Raw genomic sequence first — 21,256 nt, 5'->3', positions numbered from 1 at the left:
TACTGGAGTGACATTTCTGTTAAATAGAAGGTAACCTGTTCACATCTTCTGTTGTAGGTTTGCTTTAAGGATGCCGTGTTCTCACTTCTCCCCAGAATGAGATATGGCCTGTTTTACAACACGCCTCTGGTAAGCTCGTTATCCCGAGACATGAAAGATGACAATGGAATATTATTTGAAGACTGGAGGTTTTGCGCTTTATAACTGCCGTAAATCTGAGCGTGTTTTTGTTTTTTTCCAGATCTCTCATTGCCAAAGCACCGGATTGTTTCGGGCCTTTTCCCAGCACGTGCTCCACCGGCTGACCATCTCCCAAGAAACGTTAAAGGTGCGCCGTAAATCCGTGGCACAGCGCTGTTTCTGACCAGGGATCTTTTAAAGAGATATCTTCTGCTTTTTAAAACCTTTTGAGTTTATTTGTGCAGTATAATATAGCACCATACATTTATTCATGGAGTACAGTTAAAGCAAACCTTCGGTCATTTTTTCAACTTTCCATCTATTAAATCTTCTGCCCTTATTGTTTTAACTTAGTAAAACATTTTTCTTCTGCCAGTAAATACCTTATACAGCCAACTTCTTGTCTGGTAAAAGACCTAGGCTTATGACATCATGCACAGCTCTCTCTCTCTCTCACTCTCATGAGTTTGCCAGGAAGGGAGGGGGATGAGTCATAAGAGGGCCAGTTAGAGCTGCAGAGCTGGAGGTGTGCCACTGTGTGTCTGTCTAAAGCCAGGAAGTGAACAGGCAGCAGCTTCAGCTGCCCACAGTTAAAATGGATCCAGACAGACTCAGTGGAGGGAGATTTCTGCAGCATTTTTGGCAAGTACAATAAAAGTTGTGTAGGGGAGTAGCTTTTGGAATTCCAGTCTTCCAGATAAGATGGTGATTATTTCTGCGCTACCATCAAGTAGAGCTGCATTATTAATTGTTAAAGAATCGAGATCGCGATTCTACTCCCCACCCGATTTAAAAAAAAAAAAAAGCATTTCCTGGATTCAGTGCAGAGAGTTCTCTGCTCAAGCCAACAGCTCCCAAAAAAAACTAAAGGAAAAAAAAAAAACAGGCAGCCTGCCAGGTTTCTCACAACATCGATTAGGCAGAGATAAAGAGAAACATTGTAACATTTCGTTCTTTTAGATCAAAGGGATGATCTTCAGTCTGTAAATGAGGCCAGTTTAACCACTTAAAGTGTAAGTTCACCTTTACAGATAATCTGTAAGGTGACCTGGAGCCCCTTCCCATTGCACCCGGTCCCGCTAACCTGGAGTCCGGCGATCTCCCATTCTGACAGATCGTATTGGCGCTTTACCAGTCAGGGAATTTGAAATCCCCATGGCTTTCTCTCCCCTTTGCTTGCGGTGACAGGACGGGCTATGCGGGTTCTGGTTGCTCAGCGCTGCCCATGTGATGGTGCCAACCAATTAGAATGCTCCTATACGTACCTCCTGACGAGATGCGTTTAGGAGATTGAGTCGCAGGGAATTTCTAAGCCCCGTACTGGTGAAGTGGTGACCGATGTGTCGGTGCGGGTGAATGCTGGACTCCAGATCAGCGGGACTGGGTAGGATGAGGAAGGGGGTCCTGTGTAAGTTCACCATACACATTTTTCTGTAAAGGTGAACTTACTCTTTAAAGACTAAACCTTTTTCTGACACTTGTTGCTTACAAGTTCAAATCTGTATTTTTTGCTAGAGAATTACTTAGAACCCCCAAACATATTTTATATTTATATATAATTATTTAGCAGGGACCCTAGAGAATAAAATGGCAGTTGTTGCAATTTTGTTTTTGTCACGCTGTATTTGCGCAGCGGTCTTTCAATTGCACTTCATTTTATGGGGGGCGGGGGGGGGGGGAATACACTTTAATGAATTTAAAAAAAAACTAAACTGTAAAATTAGCCCATTTTTTTTGTATTATGTGTAAGATGATGTTGCGCCATTAGAATTGTGATCTTTTCTCTAAGCAAAAAAAAAAATTGTGATTCTCAGTTTAGTTAGAATCGTGCATATAAAATGTGGGTGTGGATTTATCAGCTGGTTATGATTAGATTTACATATTTATCATTTTATTTATATATATATATATATATATATATATATATATATATATATATATATATATATATTGTGTGTGTGTATATGTATGTGTGTGTGTGTGTATATATATATATAATATATTATGTGTGTTTGTGCGTGTGTATACAGTGTATACTGTTCATCTTTTTAAGGCACAAAGGCATATTCAATGTTTAAATTCCTATCTGAGTAATTTTATTTGTTTTAAACTAATGTAACACGTAGTGATGACTTTTTTCTTTAATTTTGGCTCTAGGAGGAGAAAATCCGAGTCACCATTCTTATTCGTAGCACGGAGTTCCGAAAAATATTAAACTTGGACAAGGTATAAACATTTTATTTTTATTTTATTTTTGTTTTTTTATTAATTTGACCTGTTCCTTTCTTCAGATGGTATAAAGCAATGGTCATCAACCCTGTCCTCAGGGCCCACTAACAGGCCAGGTTTTATGTATTACCTTGGGGAGATGCAGACTAGAATACTGCAATCACTGAGCAGCAAACGATATCACCTGTGATGTGTTTCAGTTATCTTGCAATCCTGGCCTGTTAGTGGGCCCTGAGGACAGGCGTTGATGACCACTGGTATAAAGTATCATCTAGAGTGAAGTTCAGGACCTCTTCTACCCCCAGGAACCCCCATTAGCCCCTGACATGCAAATCTTGACTTTCCTCTATAGAGTTACAGACTGTCTCTTGTAACCCCTGTTTGGTTATCCTAAGTGACAGACGGCCAAATGTTCAATGAAGATTTGCTGGAGGTGGGAAAATACTTCAAGTTTTTGGAGATAGTTGAGGTTTGCCTCTTGGAGCACCACAGATTTAGTGGATTCCAGCATGCTGAGAAGCTATGCAGATAAGAGAGCCTGTATTGCATTCCCAAATATGTTTTATAATATTTGTAAAACAAGAAAAGGTGGTAAGTAATTTCTGTTTTACTGTCTATACTGGGCAGGCCCTTTTGACATTTCACAATTTCTTTTCCATTTATCGCATAGTAGGCAGGCCAAACTGCATGAAAGAAATATCATTTACCTCCTTTGCGTCCACTCTATAGCCAAATGGCCACTCTTTGCCGGAAGGCTGTCAGATGATGTCGTCCCATGCTCGCGCTTACTGCGCACCCCCTGCGGGACGCATCGTCAGTGATCTGTGATCGCTACATCCTTAGGACGCAGCTAATCACCAATTTGGGTAAAGAGCCAATCACGGTGGCTCTTTACCACGTGATCAGCTGTGTCCAATCCCGGATGTAAACAGGATTTGACTGCTATCAGCAATCCTCCCCTCACGCTAACAGTACGTGAGGAGAAGAGAGCCGAAAACCAGCAAATCCTCATAGGGGACATCTGCACTGACAATCGGGGCACTGATCATCAGCATTCTGATGATCAGTGCTGCTGATCAGTGCCCACCAGTGATGCCTGTCAGTGCCACCTATGAGTGATGCCCACGAGTGCCGCATATCAGTGCTGCCTCAGCAGTGCCCCATCAGTGCAGCCTCATCAGTGCACATCAGTGAAGGAGAAAAATTACTTTTAACTAGAAATAATTACTTATTTACAAAATTTTCTAACTGCAAAAAACTTTTTTTTCCAAAATTTACGGGGGGTTTTTTTCCGTATTCTTTAGCAAAAAATAAAAAACCCAGTGGTGATTAAATACCTAAAAAAAAAATGCAAAAAATGTTGGTTGGGTACATTGTTGCATGACCGTGCAATTGTCACTTAAAGTGTAACAGCGCTGAAAATTGGCCTGGGCAGGAAGATGGTAAACGTGCCCAATAGGCAAGTGGTTAAAGCACAGAATATTAACACAATTTATTGTTTTCGTTTTATATATTCAGAATCATTTTGTTAAATTCTTTTTATTGCTTTAGGTTACGGAAACATACAAAAGTTGCAATACAACAATTGGACAAGACCATACACTACATACAAAAAATATTCTATATTCGAACATATAGCCTCAGGGCACGTGCGGACTGTTGAGATCCGCCTGTCAGTTTTTTCAGTGGACCTAAACGGACGCTCTATACATCTCTATGGAGCAAAGGATGTCAGCGGTGATATGTCCCCTGACACCTGATCCGCCCCCGATCCGCTAAATACAGATGGATGGAAACTCTATTTTTTCCATCCGTCTATCGGATCAGATGAAAACGGCCAGGCGGTCATAGAGGAGAGCGAAGATCTGACAGGTCAATTTCTGCAGAGGCGGACTTGTGATTCGTCGGCTAAGCAGGGATCAACGGAGCGATCCCTGCTGAGCAAGCGGATATCTAAATACGGATGCGCACAGTGAAAGGGGCCTAAAAGTGATTTCGGGGAAACCGTGTTTTTATTTTTTTATTTTTTTTTATTAAAAAAAAAAAATAAATAAAAAAAGATTAAGAATTGGAGAAAAAGACGCGTTGTCCACGACAAACCATTGAATTTCCAACTTTCATGTTTCAGTGGCGTTATGGTAATGCATATGGCACCACAATACACCTTGGTGGTGCTCCTGCATTGCAGCAAGCTATGTATTGTGGTTTTCTGCTGAAAATACTGCATGCACAATGTTCGGTCTGTTGTGTTGAATCGGCAGCCCATTCAAAAGAACTGGCAGCCCTAACGTAATGCGTGATACAGCACAGTGGATCAGGTTGTTGTAAATAAATCCTTAAATTATGCATGAAAAGGATCCTGTTGTGTTTTGGTTGCAATTTTCTTTCTTGGTAGTCTTTGGAAGTCAGACCTTTGAGATTTATGGCAATAAGTGGACGCAGTATTGTACAGGTTGCCCTCCCCTCTTCCAGGCAGCTGGGAGTTCCCAGGGGGGATTTTTCTCTTTCCATTAGTAATGGCTGGCTTAAAGAGGACAGATCATCAGACAGAAGTGTTGGGGTGGGGTAGGAGGCCTGGGCCAGCAGACACCGCATGCCTTGTTTAGCCAGCACATTCCAGCAGAATTTGGAGACTGTTAACTCTGAACATTCCCATGTACAGTCATTCGGTGTTTTAGTTTGATTCTCTATTGCAGCTGGTACCTACAAAAGGTTTTTGTCATTAGCACAAACACAGGATATTAATTTGCTAATAATGAACACTAAACATAATTATCAAGTTGGGTCGTATGGAAGAGCTTTAACCCTTTCGCTGCCAGGGCCATTTTTGTGTTTTTTGTTTTAAAAAATCATTTTAGGCCTGAAGATTAACCCCCCCGCCCCAACATTATATATATATTTTATGAAAGCTGACACCCTAGAGAATAAAATAGTGGTAGTTCCAGTTTTTTATGTTACACAATATTACCACAAAGGTCTAGGAAAATGCTAAATTTCAGTAAAAAACACTAAAGTGGATTTTAGGGCAAACAAACACAGCAAATATATGGTAAAATATAAAAGACGAGGTTGTACCAAGTAAATAGATACTCAACATGTCAAACCCTAAAGACCCTGCATGTCTCTTTTGGGCTCTACTGAATGTTTTGCAATGCAGATTGCATTGCACAACATTACTTCTCAGCCAATCTAGCCGGGGACACTGACAGGCTGACCCGGAAGTGATGCCATGGACCTTGCTTTTCCGGGCCACAGCAAGAAGCACAGGAGAGTGGACGATTGTCCGCTCTCCTCCCTCCCTTTCACCCGCCACCCGCCTCCCATGTTGGTCCTGGGCCCGCAGATTGGGCAAGTGGAGGCAAGAAAACATGGTGGGGTACCGGGGAGAGTGTGTAAGCAGTCGGGCAACAGCGCAGCCGCCAAAATGCTTTCACCTGACAGGCAGGAGTCTTGACACAACAGGAAGTAGGATGAAATCTCAGAGAGAGGAAATCCCTCCCCAAGACAGTTCTAAAGTAACAAGTGTCCCAGTTGGAAGATTCCCCTTTCAAAACCTGTAACGATTTTAATAAAGGCATGCTGAGGGCAAAGAACCAGCCACCAATATTGCCTGTGGCCTCCTGTTATTTACCATGTCTTGTTCTGTTTCTATGTGGAGGTGGCTGTCTTGGTATGTCAGAGCCTCCAGCAAGGAGCAGTGGAAGGTGCGTGATCTAACACATGAATCAAAATGCTATAGTTTATTCTTAAACAAAGTAGATGAGTACAAAGAAATTACAACGTATTCATAAAAACTAGGTTACAAAATATTCATTAAGAATTAATCATGCCCATACAAGGGCAAATGCTCAATGGTAGGCTAACACGCTTCGAGAGGTTCCCTCTTCATCAGAGCCTTGGAAAGCAAAAGAAAGTCTGTAAAATGTGGTAGATATACATGGAGTGGAGTGGCTGATTGGGAGATGTATCGCATTGTGGGTATACTCTAGAAGTATCCACATCACAGCGCTCTAGATGAGATAAATACCAAATGTATGTGTGTATAATTAAAGTTGTAGTAGAAAGCACATGTATAGAAAGTGTTGGGATTATACATTGTTATTACAGACGAGGGAGGTATAATTGGAGTATTTTAATGTTCTAACGTTTCAACATTTAGTCACTGAAGTATTGAAAAATTAAAACATTAAAAAAAAACATTAAAAACCATTAGAAACTAAAAAATATTTTATTTTAATATTTCAATACTTCAATGACTTAATGTTCTAACGTTTCAACATTTCAAAACTCTAATTATATGTCTCTTGTCTGCAATAACAATGTACAATTTATAATCCCAACACTTTCTATACATGTAGAATAGAATGTACCTCATTATACCTTGCTTTGTGCACTGGTCCAAATCATTTGGTGGAGGGGGATTATAGTGTGGGGTTGTTTTTCAAGGGTTGGACTTGGCCCCCCTAGTTCCAGTGAAGGCGTCCGCATACCAAAACATTTTGGACAATTTCATGCTCCCAACTTTGTGGGAACAGTTTTAGGGATGGCCCTTTCCTGTTCCAACATGACTGCATAACAGTTCACAAAGCAAGGTCCATAATTAAAGCATGACCTCAATCCGATAGAACACCTTTGGGATAAATTAGAGCGGAGACTGCGAGCCAGGCCTTCTTGTCCAACATCACAAATGCGCTTGTGAAAGAATGGTCAAACATTCATAGTTTCATAGTTAGTTCCCATAGACACACTTCTAAACCTTCTGGACAGCCTTCCCAGAAGAGTTGAAGGTGTTATAGCTGCAAAGGGAGGGCCAACGCAATATTGAACCCTACGGACTAAGACTGGGGTGCCATTAAAGTTCATGTAAAGGCAGGTGTCCCAATACTATTGGTAATATAGTGTATGTTTTAGTTTGTTTATTATTTATTTATTTATTTCTCCTAAAAGCAAATAGGAAATTGATGTGAAAAGTCATGTGACCATTTTTACTCCCAGTAATGGTGGCCACACGTTTCAGTTTTGTTAAAGGATCAACATGCGATTTGTTCAAAACTATTGTATCGGCAAGCAATCGTATAGTCCTAACCTCTCTTCCAATCAGTTTAGACTCTCTTTATATTGACCAGGGCAGAACATGGTCCATTGTTTTGCATCAACCTTCAGCACTTAGACACTTGACACGACTTAATCACATTTCAATCAATCAGATTATGGAAAACGGTGGAAAGTGCCTCTATTATCTATGGGACTGTTCAAGAGAGATTTAGCTTGGAGATATCCATCTGTTCGTGCTTGTTTGACCTTTGTAGTTGGGGTCAAGCTATAAGAGCACAACCTTGGGAGTCCTGGTGGAGGTGGCACGTGATTTGTTCGATTAACTTTTTAGTCAATACTTGTTGTGGACTTTTCTTATAAAATATTTTGGACATTATTACGCCTATCACATAATTTCACCATAATTGGATGTATTTACCGCATGTCTTGTGTTTTTTTTTTTATTGCAAATTTAACTATATTATTTGTATATTAGCGCAGTACTTTTCTTATATTGTATCTTAACTATCGATCAAAATCCATTTCCTGTGTGGCATATTGGTTGCTTAAGTTGTGGACTATAGATTGCTTTTTTTCCTATTGTAAGATTCACTGGAAAAAATCGATTTATTATTGGACTGCAATTTTATGGTGATATCTCCATTTTCATTCTCTGACACACACTGAGAACTGGAGCAAAAAGTGTTGAGTTGCAGATCTACTCAGTTGTCCATTTCTAATATTTGATTGGTGGATGTTTTCTCTCTAGCTGGTTGGTGCCTTGAAGACGATTCCTCTCTACCAAGTCAATGTTGTGGATTACAAGTACAGGTAGGTGAACTGGAAATGTCAACTGTAACTATCCTAAGTAACCCATTTGGTTCTGATAGCCAGGACCGTTTTTAAGGCAGGGCAAAAGGGGCAGCTGCCCAGGGCCCCATTACTGTAGTGGGGCCCAAAGCAGCTGCCTCATACTTGCCAACTATCCCAGTTTAAATTCCCTTATCCCTTGAAGTTTTAGTCCCATGCTCTGCCCTATTGCCATATACAGATGGCTCACCTGCAGACCCGTTGTTTACATGTAAATAACCTGCATTGATATGTAAATAGCGGTGGCATTAATATGTAAATAGCCGTGGACCGTGGCATTGATATTTAAATAGACGGCATTCATATGTATATCATGTCCCCCTAAGGTCACATCCACTATCACTTCTGCTGAATGCTGCCCACTAGGGAGGTAAAGGAGCATGCTTGAAAGTCCTGCCTACAATTGTGGTAATTAAGCCTAACCTCATGTTCTGCAAAAGTAAGCAAATTGGAGGTGGAACTCTTCTTCAAAATAACATGGTGCCATAGCACCCTGAATTTTGGTAATAAATCAGTGAGCAGTAATGCTGTGCACTAACCTCTTGCAACCAATCAGTGAGCAGTAGTAATGTGCAGTAACCTCTAAAAACCAATTAGTGAGTGGTAAACATTTTCAATAACCTCTAGCATTCAATCAGCGAGCAGTATTGATGTACAGTAATCTCTAGCAACCAATCAACAAGCAGAAGTCCTATGCTGTAACCTCTAGAAAATATCAGTGAGCCATAATGTGTGCTGTAACCTCTAGCAGCCAGTCAGTGAGTGGTAATGATACACTGTAACCTCTAGCAACCAATCACAATCGCTGCCTGATCAGGGTCCAGTCAATATTAAAGATGGCCCTGCTCATAGCAGAAAGTGTTACTAGAAATGTTCCTTTATATCCAACAACTGCTCACTTTGGGTCATTTTGGGGATCACTTAAAAATAAGTAAATTACTTTTACATTTTACATTCATTGATTATCAAGATATTTTTTTAATGGTCACCTGTACGACTTTGCTCACACATGGGGACAGATTTATAAAGCAGTGAATGTGACTTTCACCAAACATTCACAAGTGCTAGTTCAATTAGGCTCTTTTCACACTAGCACGATATCTACGGCCCCCTGATAAGTGGTCTATGATGGACCACTTTTCAGAAGAGTGTAAAGGAGGTTTGCAGGCATTCATTTTCAATTTTATTTTTTTCCTTTTGCCTTTTTATTTTTTGTTTAGCTCGCGATTACTGGCCCATTCACTTACATGGAAGAGATTGACAGGTGGTGCAGCCTGTTAAACTCGGCAGGTAGTGTCAAAATTACCACAGCAATGTGTACCCATCCAAGTGGCACCATGTCAACTTATAAGAAAAAACTGCCTGTTCCGTCCCCCCCTCGCAAGATTGAAAGGAGCCTTACTGTAATTTAACCACTTTAGTACCAAGCTATAGCCAAAAGATGGTTACAGCATAGTACTATAATTCTGGTAGGGCTTCCATAGACGTACCCCGCCCCCTTGGGTGGGAGGAAAAGAAATGCCAATGCTGTGATTGGACACAGCTGATCACATGGTAAAGAGCCTACGTCATCGGCTCTTTACCAAAATCGGTGATACCCTGGGTCCAAGGGACAACGTGCACCAGCGATCTGCACGCCCCTGCGGGCGCGCCTTTGCAGCAAGAATGGGAGGACGTCATTTGATATGCTTGAACACAGGTGCGTATTGCTTGAGGTAATGTGGCCTATGTGCGGCACTGTAGTCTACAACATTGCTAAATGACTGCTGTGAGTGGAGCAGTTGCAGGGTAAACCTCCCAAAGAGTTTTCTCTATTCCAGAGTCCAAACAGAATCTTTATGACCGAAGTAATTTTTCTATTTATTTTTTATTTTTTTCCTTTTAGATCTCTTGGATTTCTTGAACAATTAAAGATCACACATAATTCCGATATATTTATTGGGATGCATGGGGCTGGGCTGACGCATTTGCTCTTTTTACCAGACTGGGCCGTTGTATTTGAGCTGTAAGTTCCTTTTTTGCTTTGATAAAAAAATATACTGCGGGCAAAGAAAAAAGGTTATTATTGATAGGGGGCAAGTATGCTACAAGTGAAGAACAATCCTGAAGCGAAGTTGCGTTTTTAAGCTATATTTCATATTGTGCATTAACTAATAATATGCAGTTATAAGGACTTGCAATGTCTTGGACACATGGGAGGTTGATTTACGAAAACCAGAGAGTTCAAAATCTGCTGCAGCTGTGCATGTTAACCAATCCGCTTCCATTTTTTTTTTTTTTTGTCAAAGCTTCATTGAACAAGCTGAAGTTAGAAGCTGATTGTTTACCATGCACAACTGTACTAGATTCTGTTTTTAGTAAATGAAACCCATGGTGCTCATGTGTGCCTATAGGCTCCACCTTCTTTCAAGTACTGACAGCAGGTCATTGCTGAGATTATGATCCATTTCTGCATGTAAACTCCACCTACTTTTCAAGAATTGGACTGATAATAGGCCCTTGCTGAGATTACAGTCCATGTCCACATTTAAGCTCCACCTCCATTTCAGGAATTGGACTGAAAGAAGCACTTGATGAGATTATGATTCATGTCTGCATTTACACTCCACCTCCAGTTCAGGAATGAGACTGAAAACAAGCCCTTGCTGAGATTGGGATCCATGTCTGTATTTACACTGTACTCCCTTAGTGGAAATAAATATTGCAGATAGACTTTTTAAAGAGTCTCTTCTGTAAAAAATACACCTACCTACCTGCTCGCAATACCCTGTAGAATGTACAATGAGCCACCCATGCGCAGTTTAGTTTACTTTCATGCACACTGGCTGTGTGCCGGGATGACTGCATTTCTGTGTATGCAGGGATGTGCCATCATCCCACACCAACCAATGAAGGTAGCTAAAGACGGGCACCCAGAAGAAGCTGGGGAGGAGATGCTGGCAGGGGACCTGTGGGCGTCGAACGGTTGGAACAGGTAAGTATCTGGGCCTTTATTTCCGCTTTAAGCTCTTCACAAACATTACAGATTGACTGTACAGTCTTTATACAATCTCCTTTAGATTTACCAAACAACTGTGCAATTGGAGGGTGTACCTAATGTAGCCATTTCATTATATTCAATCAAGCAAGCCCTGTGCAGTTGTTGGCAGATCTGAAGATTGTACAGTCAAAATGTATACAGTATATGGTGAACTTTAGGCCTCATGCACACTAGACGCTATAAAAATGCCAGTAGCGTTGCCACATTTAAAACCGTGAGTTTTTGCTCCCACCTTTGTGGGAACAGTTTGGGGACGGCCCTTTCCTGTTCTAACATGAATGTGCACCTGTGCACAAAGTAAGGTCCATAAAGACATTGATGAACAAGTTTGGGGTGGAGGAACTTGACTGGCCTGCACAGAGTTCTGACCTCAACTTTATTGAACACTTTTGGGATGCATTAAAGTGGAGACTGCAAGCCAGGTCTTCTCATCCAATCAGTGTCTGACCTTACAAATGCGCTGCTGGAAAATGGTCAAGCCTTCCCATAGACGCACTCCTAAACCTTGTGGGCAGCCTTTGCAGAAGAGTTGAAGCTGTTATAGCTGCAAAGGGTGGGCCAACTCAATATTGAACCCTACGGACTAAGACTGGGATGCCATTAAAGTTCATGTGCGTGTAAAGGCAGGTGTCCCAATACTTTTGGTAATATAGTGTATATAGTGAGTATTTGGACTAGAAAAGCTTACAGTTTTTCAGATATTCAATGGGAGAGTTGCTACATTATTTTAGAATATAATGGCTCCTGTTGCAGTTCCCATTTGAAAATAAAAGTATTTGGAGTTCTTCATTTGTTCATATTTCCTAAAATGACATCTTGCAGAAGAATGTTCAATATGTATTTATAGATTCTTAAAATAAGCAGAACATTTGTTTCCCACGAGATTTGTGTGCGGGGGTCAGTCTGGTACCCAAGCAGACCAGATCTATCTACTTGTATGTGAAGACTGTGATAATCTACTGCCATTAATCACAGTGACAGGGCTCCTTCTCCATTAATAGTGCGTTTATAACCGTGACGTAGTGCAGGTATATTGCTACAGTGTAAATCTTGTTTTATGGGAATTTATGGTGGTAAGGGTTAGAAAATATCCATTTAGTCTACCGTAGTTTAAAAAATTCTCGGTTGAACCATTACCATTTACTAGTGACATGCTGGATGTATGAATTAAGATTCATGTACAGGTCCATTAAGGAATATGTCAAAGAACATGGATACCCCCTTCTCCTTTTTTTGGTATCCATTGTAGTATTGAGTGGTCTCCACTTCTGACAAGATCTCTAGTAAACTATAACAGGATGCCTAGTCCATTGTTGCCTATAGTGGATTTCAGATAGAATGATTGTAGACTTTATGGCCAAAAGACACCTGACCATCACATCTATATGAACTTGTATATCCTATTCCAAAACTGAGGCTATTAATATGGAGTTGCTATAGCATACTTCATACAGTACTTCTAAAAGGCTTTTCACAAGATTCTGGAGTATTTCTCTGGGAATTTGTGTCAATTTAGTCAAAAAAGCCTTTGTGAGGTCAAGTAGTGATGTTGGGTGAGAAGACCTGGATCACCTTTTTAGAGTGTCCTAATTCATGTCAACGGTGTTCAGAAGGGTTGAGGTCAGGACTCTGTGCAGGCCACTTAAGTTTCACCACACCAGACTGGTCCAAACCATGTCTTTATGGAACTGGCTTAGTGCCTAAGGCAGGGGTCTCAAACTGGCGGCCCTCCAGCTGTTGCAAAACTACAAGTCCCATCATGCCTCAGCCCGTGGGAGTTATGCTTGTAACTGTCAGCCTTGCAATGCCTCATGGGACTTGTAGTTGAGCAACAGCTGGAGGGCCACCAGTTTGAGACCCCTGGCCTAAGGGCACAGTCATGTAGGAACAGAAAGGGACCTTCACCAAGAAGTTTAAACAAGCCCATAATTGTCTTTATGTACAGGTCCATTAAGGAATATGTCAAAGAACATGGATACCCCCTTCTCCCTTTTTTTGGTATCCCCTGTAATATTGAGTAGTCTCCACTTCTGACAAGATCTCTAGTAAACTATAACAGGATGCCTAGTCCATTGTTGCCTATAGTGGATTTCAGATAGAATGATTGTAGACTTTATGGCCAAAGGACACCTGACCATCACATCTATATGAACTTGTATATCCTATTCCAAAACTGAGGCTATTAATATGGAGTTGCTATAGCATACTTCATACAGTACTTCTAAAAGTTCAAACCATGTCTTTATGGAACTGGCTTAGTGCCTAAGGGCACAGTCATGTAGGAACAGAAAGGGACCTTCACCAAGAAGTTTAAACAAGTCCATAATTGTCTTTATATGCTGTTGCGTTAACAGTACCCTTCAATGGAAACACTGGAACCCAATCATTTAGAGAAGTGTCCACCTACTTCTGGGGATATTGTAGGAATGATGGTCAGGTTTCCAAAAACATATGGCCATATAGTGAATATAAAAAGGGCTGTTAGGGCGAGAGCTTCCATTTCTGACTTGTATTTAACTGAGTATTCCCATAATTGTTATCCTCCTGCATTTGTGTTCATTTTACATTTGCTATTGTTTTATGGACAGGTCAGTAATATGAATGATATGAATTTTTCAGGTATAACTGTGAAGATGAAAGGTGTTACTTGGACTTGGCAAGGCTTCGAGGAGTTCACTACATCACGTGGGAGAAGGCCAGCAAGGTGTTTCCTCAGGATAAGGTAAGTCTTTGATTGTAAGGTCTGGAGGATACATATTCTTAATCTGTGTATTGGCCAGTACGGAGCGATGAGAGGCACCACAGGAAGAGAGAGGTCATCTCCTCCCTAGTGGGAGCGCAAACAGCAATACAATCGTGAAAGAGGGTCTTGCCCAATTTACACTTACCACCATATCTCTCTGATAAACCTGGCTGTTAGTGGTACTCTCACTGTTGCCCACAGTAGCATATCCTGGGAAGAGCAAAATAAGAGTCAACCTATCGCTCCTATTACTTAAAACTTAAATAAAAAAACCGGCAGCTGTAAGTGGTATATAGCGCTTCCCAAAATTGATAATACAGTAAAATAATTGGTACTCATTGAACAAATAAAAACACGCACAGTATCTCCCAAAAGTGAGTACACCCCACATTTTTGTAAATATTTTATTATATCTTTTTATGAGACAACGCTTAACAAATTACACTTTGCTACAATGTAAAATAGTGAATACACAGCTTGTATAACAGTGTAAATTTGCTGTCCCCTCAAAAGAACTCAACACACAGCCATTAATGTCTAAACCGCTGGCAACAAAAGTGAGTACACCCCTAAGTGAAAATGTCCAAATTGGGCCCAAAGTGTCAATATTTTGTGTGGCCACCATTATTTTACAGCACTGCCTTAACCCTCTTGGGCATGAAGTTCACCAGAGCTTCACAGGTTACCACTGGAGTCCTCTTCCACTCCTCCATGACATCATCATTGAGCTGGTGGATGTTAGAGACTTTGCACTCCTCCATCATCCATTTGAGGATGCCCCACGGATGCTAAATGGGGTTTAGGTCTGGAGACATGCTTGGTCAGTCCATCACCTTTACCCTCAGCTTCTTTAGCAAGACAGTGGTCTTGGAGGTGTATTTGGGGTCGTTACAGTGTTGGAATACTGCCTTGCGGCCCAGTCTACGAACAGAGGGGTATTATGCTATGTTTCAGTATATCACAGTACATGTTGGCATTCATGGTTCCCTCAATGAACTGTAGCTCCCCAGTGCCGGCAGCACTCATGCAGCCCCAGACCATGACACTCCCACCACCATGCTTGACTGTAGGCAAGACACGCATGTCTTTGTACTCCTCACCTGGTTGACGCCACACATGCTTGAACCATCTGAACCAAATACGCTTATCTTACTCTCATCAGGCCACAGGACATGGTTCCGGTAATCTGTCCTGTAGTCTGCGTGTCTTCGGAAAACTGTTTGTGGGCTTTCTTGTGCAGAAGAAGCTTCCTTCTGGGATGACAGCCATGCAGATGATGCAGACCAATTTGATGCAGTGTGCGGCATATGGTCTGAGAACTGACAGGCTGACCCCCCCCCCCACACCCCTTCAGCCTCTGCAGCAATGCTGGCAGCACTCATACCTCTATTTCCCAAAGACAACCTCTGGATATGACGCTGAGCACGCGCACTCAGCTTCTTTGGTCGACCTTGGCGAGGTCTGTTCTGAGTGGAACCTTTCCTGTTAAACCGCTAAATGGTCTTGGCCACCGTGCTGCAGCTCAGTTTCAGGGTTTTGGCCATCTTCTTATAGCATGGCCATCTTTATGTAGAGCAACAATTCTTTTTTTCAGATCCTCAGAGAGTTCTTTGAGGTGCCATGTTGACCAGTATGAGAGAATGAGAGCAATAATACCAAATTGAACACACCTGCTCCCCATTAACACCTGAGACCTTGTAACGAGTCACATGACACCGGGGAGGGAAAATGGCTAATTGGGCTCAATTTGGACATTTTCACTTAGGGATGTACTCACTTTTGTTGCCAGACATTTAGACATTAATGGCTTTGTGTTGAGTTAATTTGAGGGGACAGCAAACTTACACTGTTATACAAGCTCTACACTACTTTACATTTTAGCAAAGTGTAATTTCTTCAGTGTCGTCACATGAAAAGATATCATAAAATATTTACAAAAATGCGATTGTTGTACTCACTTTTCTGAGATGATGTATAATGAAAAAAATCCAAGTGGTAAATTATTATAGACCCCCACCCAGCCTCTGCAGTGAGCACAACTGTAATAATCTGCGTGCTTGGAGCGCTACTTTCTTGTTATACCCTGGCGGTGATTAATCATTAGCAGGGTGTTGCTTTTGCCTTGCGACAGAAGCTGGTGGAAAGCAGGCTAGATCAAAGTGGTGACTGCAGAAAAGATATCACTGAGTTCCCTTGCTGATGTGAGGTCTCTGATAAGCTGCATTGTGAATTTGTGTGGTGGTGGATGCAGTGATTTTCACGGTAATCGCTTTTATTATATAAGTCTACACTGACCGGCCTCGATATGGGCCGTACACACGATAGGATTTCCCAACAACAAATGTTGGATGTGAGCTTGTTGGAAAGTCAGACCGTGTTTAGGCTCCATAGAACATTTGTTGGCGGAATTTCCGCCAATAAATGTTTGAGAGCAGGTTCTCAAATTTTCCAACAACAAGACTTGTTTTCGGAAATTCCGATTGTGTGCATGCATGCTCGGAATCAAGCAGAAGAGCCGCACTGGCTATTGAACTTCATTTTTCTCGGCTCATCGTACGTATTGTATATCACCGCGTTCTCAACGTTCTTAATTTCCGACAACATTTGTGTGACCGTGTGTATGCAAGACAAGTTTGAGCCAAGATCCTTCGGATAAAAATCCACGGTTTTGTTGTCGGAAAATCCTATCGTGTGTACATAGCTTTAGCGTTTAGAAGACTCCACAAAGTTTCAGCGGTTGTGTGGAAGTTGCCGTTTCAGTTTGTGTTTATTGTAAAACTACATTGTCCTCTCCTCGCCCATTGATTGGTCACACATTGATGGCTATGGTTACAGCAAAGGAAAATTAATTGGTCATTAGTTCAACCTGTCAATAATTCCCCTTGTGCCCTATGCAGAAAAAAAAAAAAAAAGATCAATAGCTCCTGGGGGCTTTAAATGAAAGCTAGTTCTGTGCACAGAGTGACTTAATTAACTTGTCTGTCGGTAGAATAAAAAATTTTTTTTTACCTGACAATGAAATGATGCTGTCTATTATAGGGACATCACCCGACTTTGGGGGAGCATCCGAAATTCACAAACTACTCCTTCGATGTCGACGAATTCATGAGGCTGGTAGGCTCGGCTGCGGCTTACGTGTCCCATCATCCGAAGTGGCCGTTTCGAAAACCGCGTGATGAGCTTTGACCGTTAACAGTTGGGATCCAACATAGAACTTATCCACATTTTTACATAAAATTATTTTATTCAGTGTAATTTGTTTATTTATTAGTAATGTTTTTTTTTTTATGTTGTTGATGAGGACATTTTTAAATAGGCAGAGAAGGAAACAACATTTTTTACCCATCATGCATTGCTTCCGCAACACGCCTTACTCGCTAGTCCGGAACATAAACCATCAACGACATGAATTGCCTTCTAGGTGTCATGTTGTACTCGGCTAAAAGGCTTTATCGCATGAGTGAAGTCTGATAAGAGAGCTTAAAATTAAATACAGCGGCTCCGTTCAGTGTCAAAGGAAGCAAGGATTCTAGAGATCAGGGCTGGCACACAAAATGACGATCATTAAGTTATTTAAAGGGAAAAGATAATAGTTTTGGGACAAAACGTTAAGCAAGCGGCTCTTTAAAGTTGAATGCCAGACAGATACAAAAGACACGTTTATACAGCTCTCTATTAACAAACGTTTCAATGCATTTTTTAATGCAACTAGTGTAAGCAGCTGAATATGACTCGGTAACAGCCTCTGACAGTCACCTTTACAGCAGAGCTCAGACTGGGACAGGGATGGGCAGGACTAGGAGCCAGTTAGGTGTATTGCAACATGCTGGTAGGATGAGAGAGCAGAGTGAGCTCCTGCTGCTGTTATCAGTCTCTTATGAGTATTTTACTGTTCAGTTAGAAGGCTGGGGTTGCAGGAAAGACGCTATTTTTTTATTCCTTCACTGTATGTGGGGTCACCTACATGGCTGTATTGTGGGACAGGGCTATGTAGATCTCAGAAATACAATCCTTTGTCTAATCAAGCAGCCCCTCTATATTTATTTCATTTATGTATTTAGCTGACCTGGAGTTCAGCTTTAATTTTTAACATTTTATACATTTTAAACTGATCTTTTCTACACTAAAAATAAACAATTAAGGCAATGTTCACCCATGTCATGGGATTTTCTAGAAAGAGATTTTTTGGGGAACTTTGTTTCTCATTTGAAACCGTTAACAGAATCATACGAAGGAGGAAAAGTAAATAGAAGAGTCAATTCTCATGTGTGTATATTTCATTTTGAGCTACTGAGCACTGTAAACAGCAGGCATTTTACAGCATGTGGTGAGGGGGAGCTGCAAAATATGAAAAAAGGGGCAGAGGATGCCACCTGCTGACTGCATATGAAAATTAACCACTTCCCATCCGGTCAATAGCAGATTGACGTCCGGGAAGTGGTTCTGTTATCCTGACTGGGCGTCATATGATGTCCTTCAGGATAACATGCCGCCATGGGGGCGCGCATCGCGGCGATCGGTGTGTCAGTCTGACACACCGCTCCACCGATCTCGGTAAAGAGCCTCCGGCGGAGGCTCTTTACCACGTGATCAGCCGTGTCCAATCACAACTGATCACGATGTAAACGGGAAAAGCAGTTGATCTGCTTTTCCTCACTCGCATCTGACAGATGCAAGTAGAGGAGAGCCGATCGGCAGCTCTCCTGACGGGGGGTCTGTGCTGATTGTTTATCAGTGCAACCCCCCCCCCTCAGATGCCCACACTGGACCACCAGGGAAGCCCCCAGGACCACCAGGGATGTGGGCAACATGTGGATGGCCAGGTATGTAACCCATGGCCATCCACATGTGCCCAATCAGTGCTGACAAATGGGCACTGACTGGCACCATCATGTAAAAAATAAAATCGGTGATGCCCAGCAATGCCACCCATCAGTGTCCAGCAGTGCCACCCATAAGTACCCATCAGTGCCGCCTATGAGTGCTCATCAGTGCCACCTATGAGTGCCTGCCAGTGCTGTATACCAGTGCCGCCTATCAGTGGCACCTCATCAGTACCACCTCATCATTGCCCATCAGTGCCCGTCAGTGCAGCAATATCAGTGCCCGTCATTGAAGAAGAAAACGTACTTATTTACAAAAAAATTTAACAGAAACAAAGAAAAACTTGTTTTTTTTTTTCTAAATTTTCAGTCTTTTTTATTTGTTGCACAAAAAATAAAAATCGCAGAGGTGCTCAAATACCACCAAAAGAAAGCTCTATTTGTGGGAACAAAAATGATAAAAAATTTTAGTACAATGTTGTGTGACCGCGCAATTGTCATTCAAATTGCTACAGCGCTGAAATCTGAAAATTGGCTTGGGCAGGAAGGTGTCTAAGTGTCTGGTATTGAAGTGGTTAAATATATTGATGTGCAGTATTTCAAAATGTTGAGTTCTTACTGGTGTCTGAGGCTCCATTGGAGAAATTTCTCTTCAATCCCGTAGGGGTTGATTTACTATAACTGGTGCACTCAGAATCTGTTGCAGCTGTGCATTGTAGCCAATCGGCTTCTAACTTCAGCTTGTTCAGTTAAGCTTTGGCAATAAAACCTGGAAGTTTTAGGCACTCTCCAGTTTTAGTAAATCAACCCCATAGCGGCAAAGACTTGCTAGACTGGAATTGAGGAAAAATTTGCAACGGGGTCAGGGACAACAATAAAACGGGCGGTCTATTTGTTTTTATTGCTGAAGAAGACTACCGCTCACTTTTCTGTCTGGAGAAACCATTGTCAACGTGTAAGTCGGGGAAAAACTCTCAGATGCTCCCAGATACCAGTAAAAACCCAACAGGGGTTCTAAACCCTGCTCGCCATGCAAAAAACCCTTCTAGCTAAAAAATTATATATAAAAAAAAAAACTTTTGTTTTATTTAATGACCATAATGAGGAAAGGAGAAAAAAAATATAAGCAAATGCACTATAAAATAAAAAATAAAATAAAAGGAGATCATAGTGGATTTTGAATACACATTTTATATCTTGTACCTAATTAATTTTGAAGTGAAGTGATTTTTTTTTTATTTTTTTTTACTTACTGTTCCACATTTTGATTGCTGTATTGTATTATAAGATTTGTAAACACTTTACTTGTTTTACTAAAATACAGAATACTCGAGCGCTGGTGCAGCAAAAATACTCAAGTCCCCAAAATTGATAAAAAATATATATACCAAAAATTAATGATAAAAGCTGCACCAAAAAACAGTGATCCCTCACTTTGCATACTTTACTTGTTTTGTTTTTTTCAACTTAAATTTGAAGTATCAAAGGAAAATTATCAAATTGTCAAAAATCCTATTTTTGTACCATTAGTTTGACTTTACATTTCATCAGAAATAAATGCAAGGTGAGTTGGAAGTCTGTTTTATAAAAAAATATTTCACTGGGTTGTGTGTTTTTGTGTGGTTATTTGTCTTGATTCTGACAGTTTTCACCAAAGGGGAGGGATGCACTGCACAAAATCTATTTTGTAGGTGGATAAAGACTTTCTGGCCATCTTTTCCAAAAACGTTACTCCTTCCTAAATTGAGCCTTTTGTTCGGTTATTTTCACATTTCAGACTTTTTATTTTATTTTCACCTGGTGATCCTGTCAATAATACACTTCCTGCCCAAGGGTAATAATACACAGAAGCATAGGCACTCTAGGACAAGAGTGTCCAACCTGCAGCCCAACACAAAATTGGAAACTTACTTAAAAATTTAATTTTTTTTTTTTTTTGGGGGGGGGTGGGGGTTTGTAAAAAAAAAAAAAATTAAAATTTACACTTAGCGAACACGTGAATGAAGAAACATTTGACAGCGTCTCTTTCCTGGACTTTTATAAGTTTTATCTTCCTAAAGAAAAAAGATCCCACTATTCACAATCACGCCTTATTCCTGTCATCAGTTTTCAGTGGCACCTTTATGTGTGAGCAACTATTTTCAAGGATGAGAAAAGAAATGGAAAGATGTGCCTACTAAGTGCAGTATGTTGAAATAAGAAGAATTTATTGGTATAAACAGTCAAATGGCTAATCACATGACAACTGTGAGAAAACAGGCATGGGTATGTCCGTATAGGATGTATGGTTACTGTAGGGTCCGGAACTCCATCCCAGAGTGCAGTCTCCATTGGCAG

General features: G+C 41.0%; 1 protein-coding gene across 1 annotated transcript in view; it reads left to right on the top strand.

Moving 5' to 3' along the window:
• EOGT (EGF domain specific O-linked N-acetylglucosamine transferase) overlaps positions 1–20,523 on the top strand; it is an 83,912-nt gene extending 63,389 nt beyond the window's left edge. The window contains exons 10-16 of the mRNA XM_077451978.1: positions 58–129; positions 242–328; positions 2,338–2,406; positions 8,213–8,274; positions 10,199–10,318; positions 13,973–14,075; positions 17,136–20,523. Of these exons, the coding sequence (XP_077308104.1) occupies positions 58–129; positions 242–328; positions 2,338–2,406; positions 8,213–8,274; positions 10,199–10,318; positions 13,973–14,075; positions 17,136–17,282 (660 nt within the window). The 3' untranslated portion in view covers positions 17,283–20,523. The remainder of the gene's footprint in view (positions 1–57; positions 130–241; positions 329–2,337; positions 2,407–8,212; positions 8,275–10,198; positions 10,319–13,972; positions 14,076–17,135) is intronic.
• Positions 20,524–21,256: the final 733 nt, after the last annotated feature.

This window comes from Lithobates pipiens, unplaced genomic scaffold, assembly GCF_037356315.1.
Source record: "Lithobates pipiens isolate NorthernLeopardFrog02 unplaced genomic scaffold, aLitPip1_a1.2 Scaffold_23, whole genome shotgun sequence".
NCBI lineage: Eukaryota > Metazoa > Chordata > Amphibia > Anura > Ranidae > Lithobates > Lithobates pipiens.
This window is presented reverse-complemented; position numbering and strand designations above follow the sequence as displayed.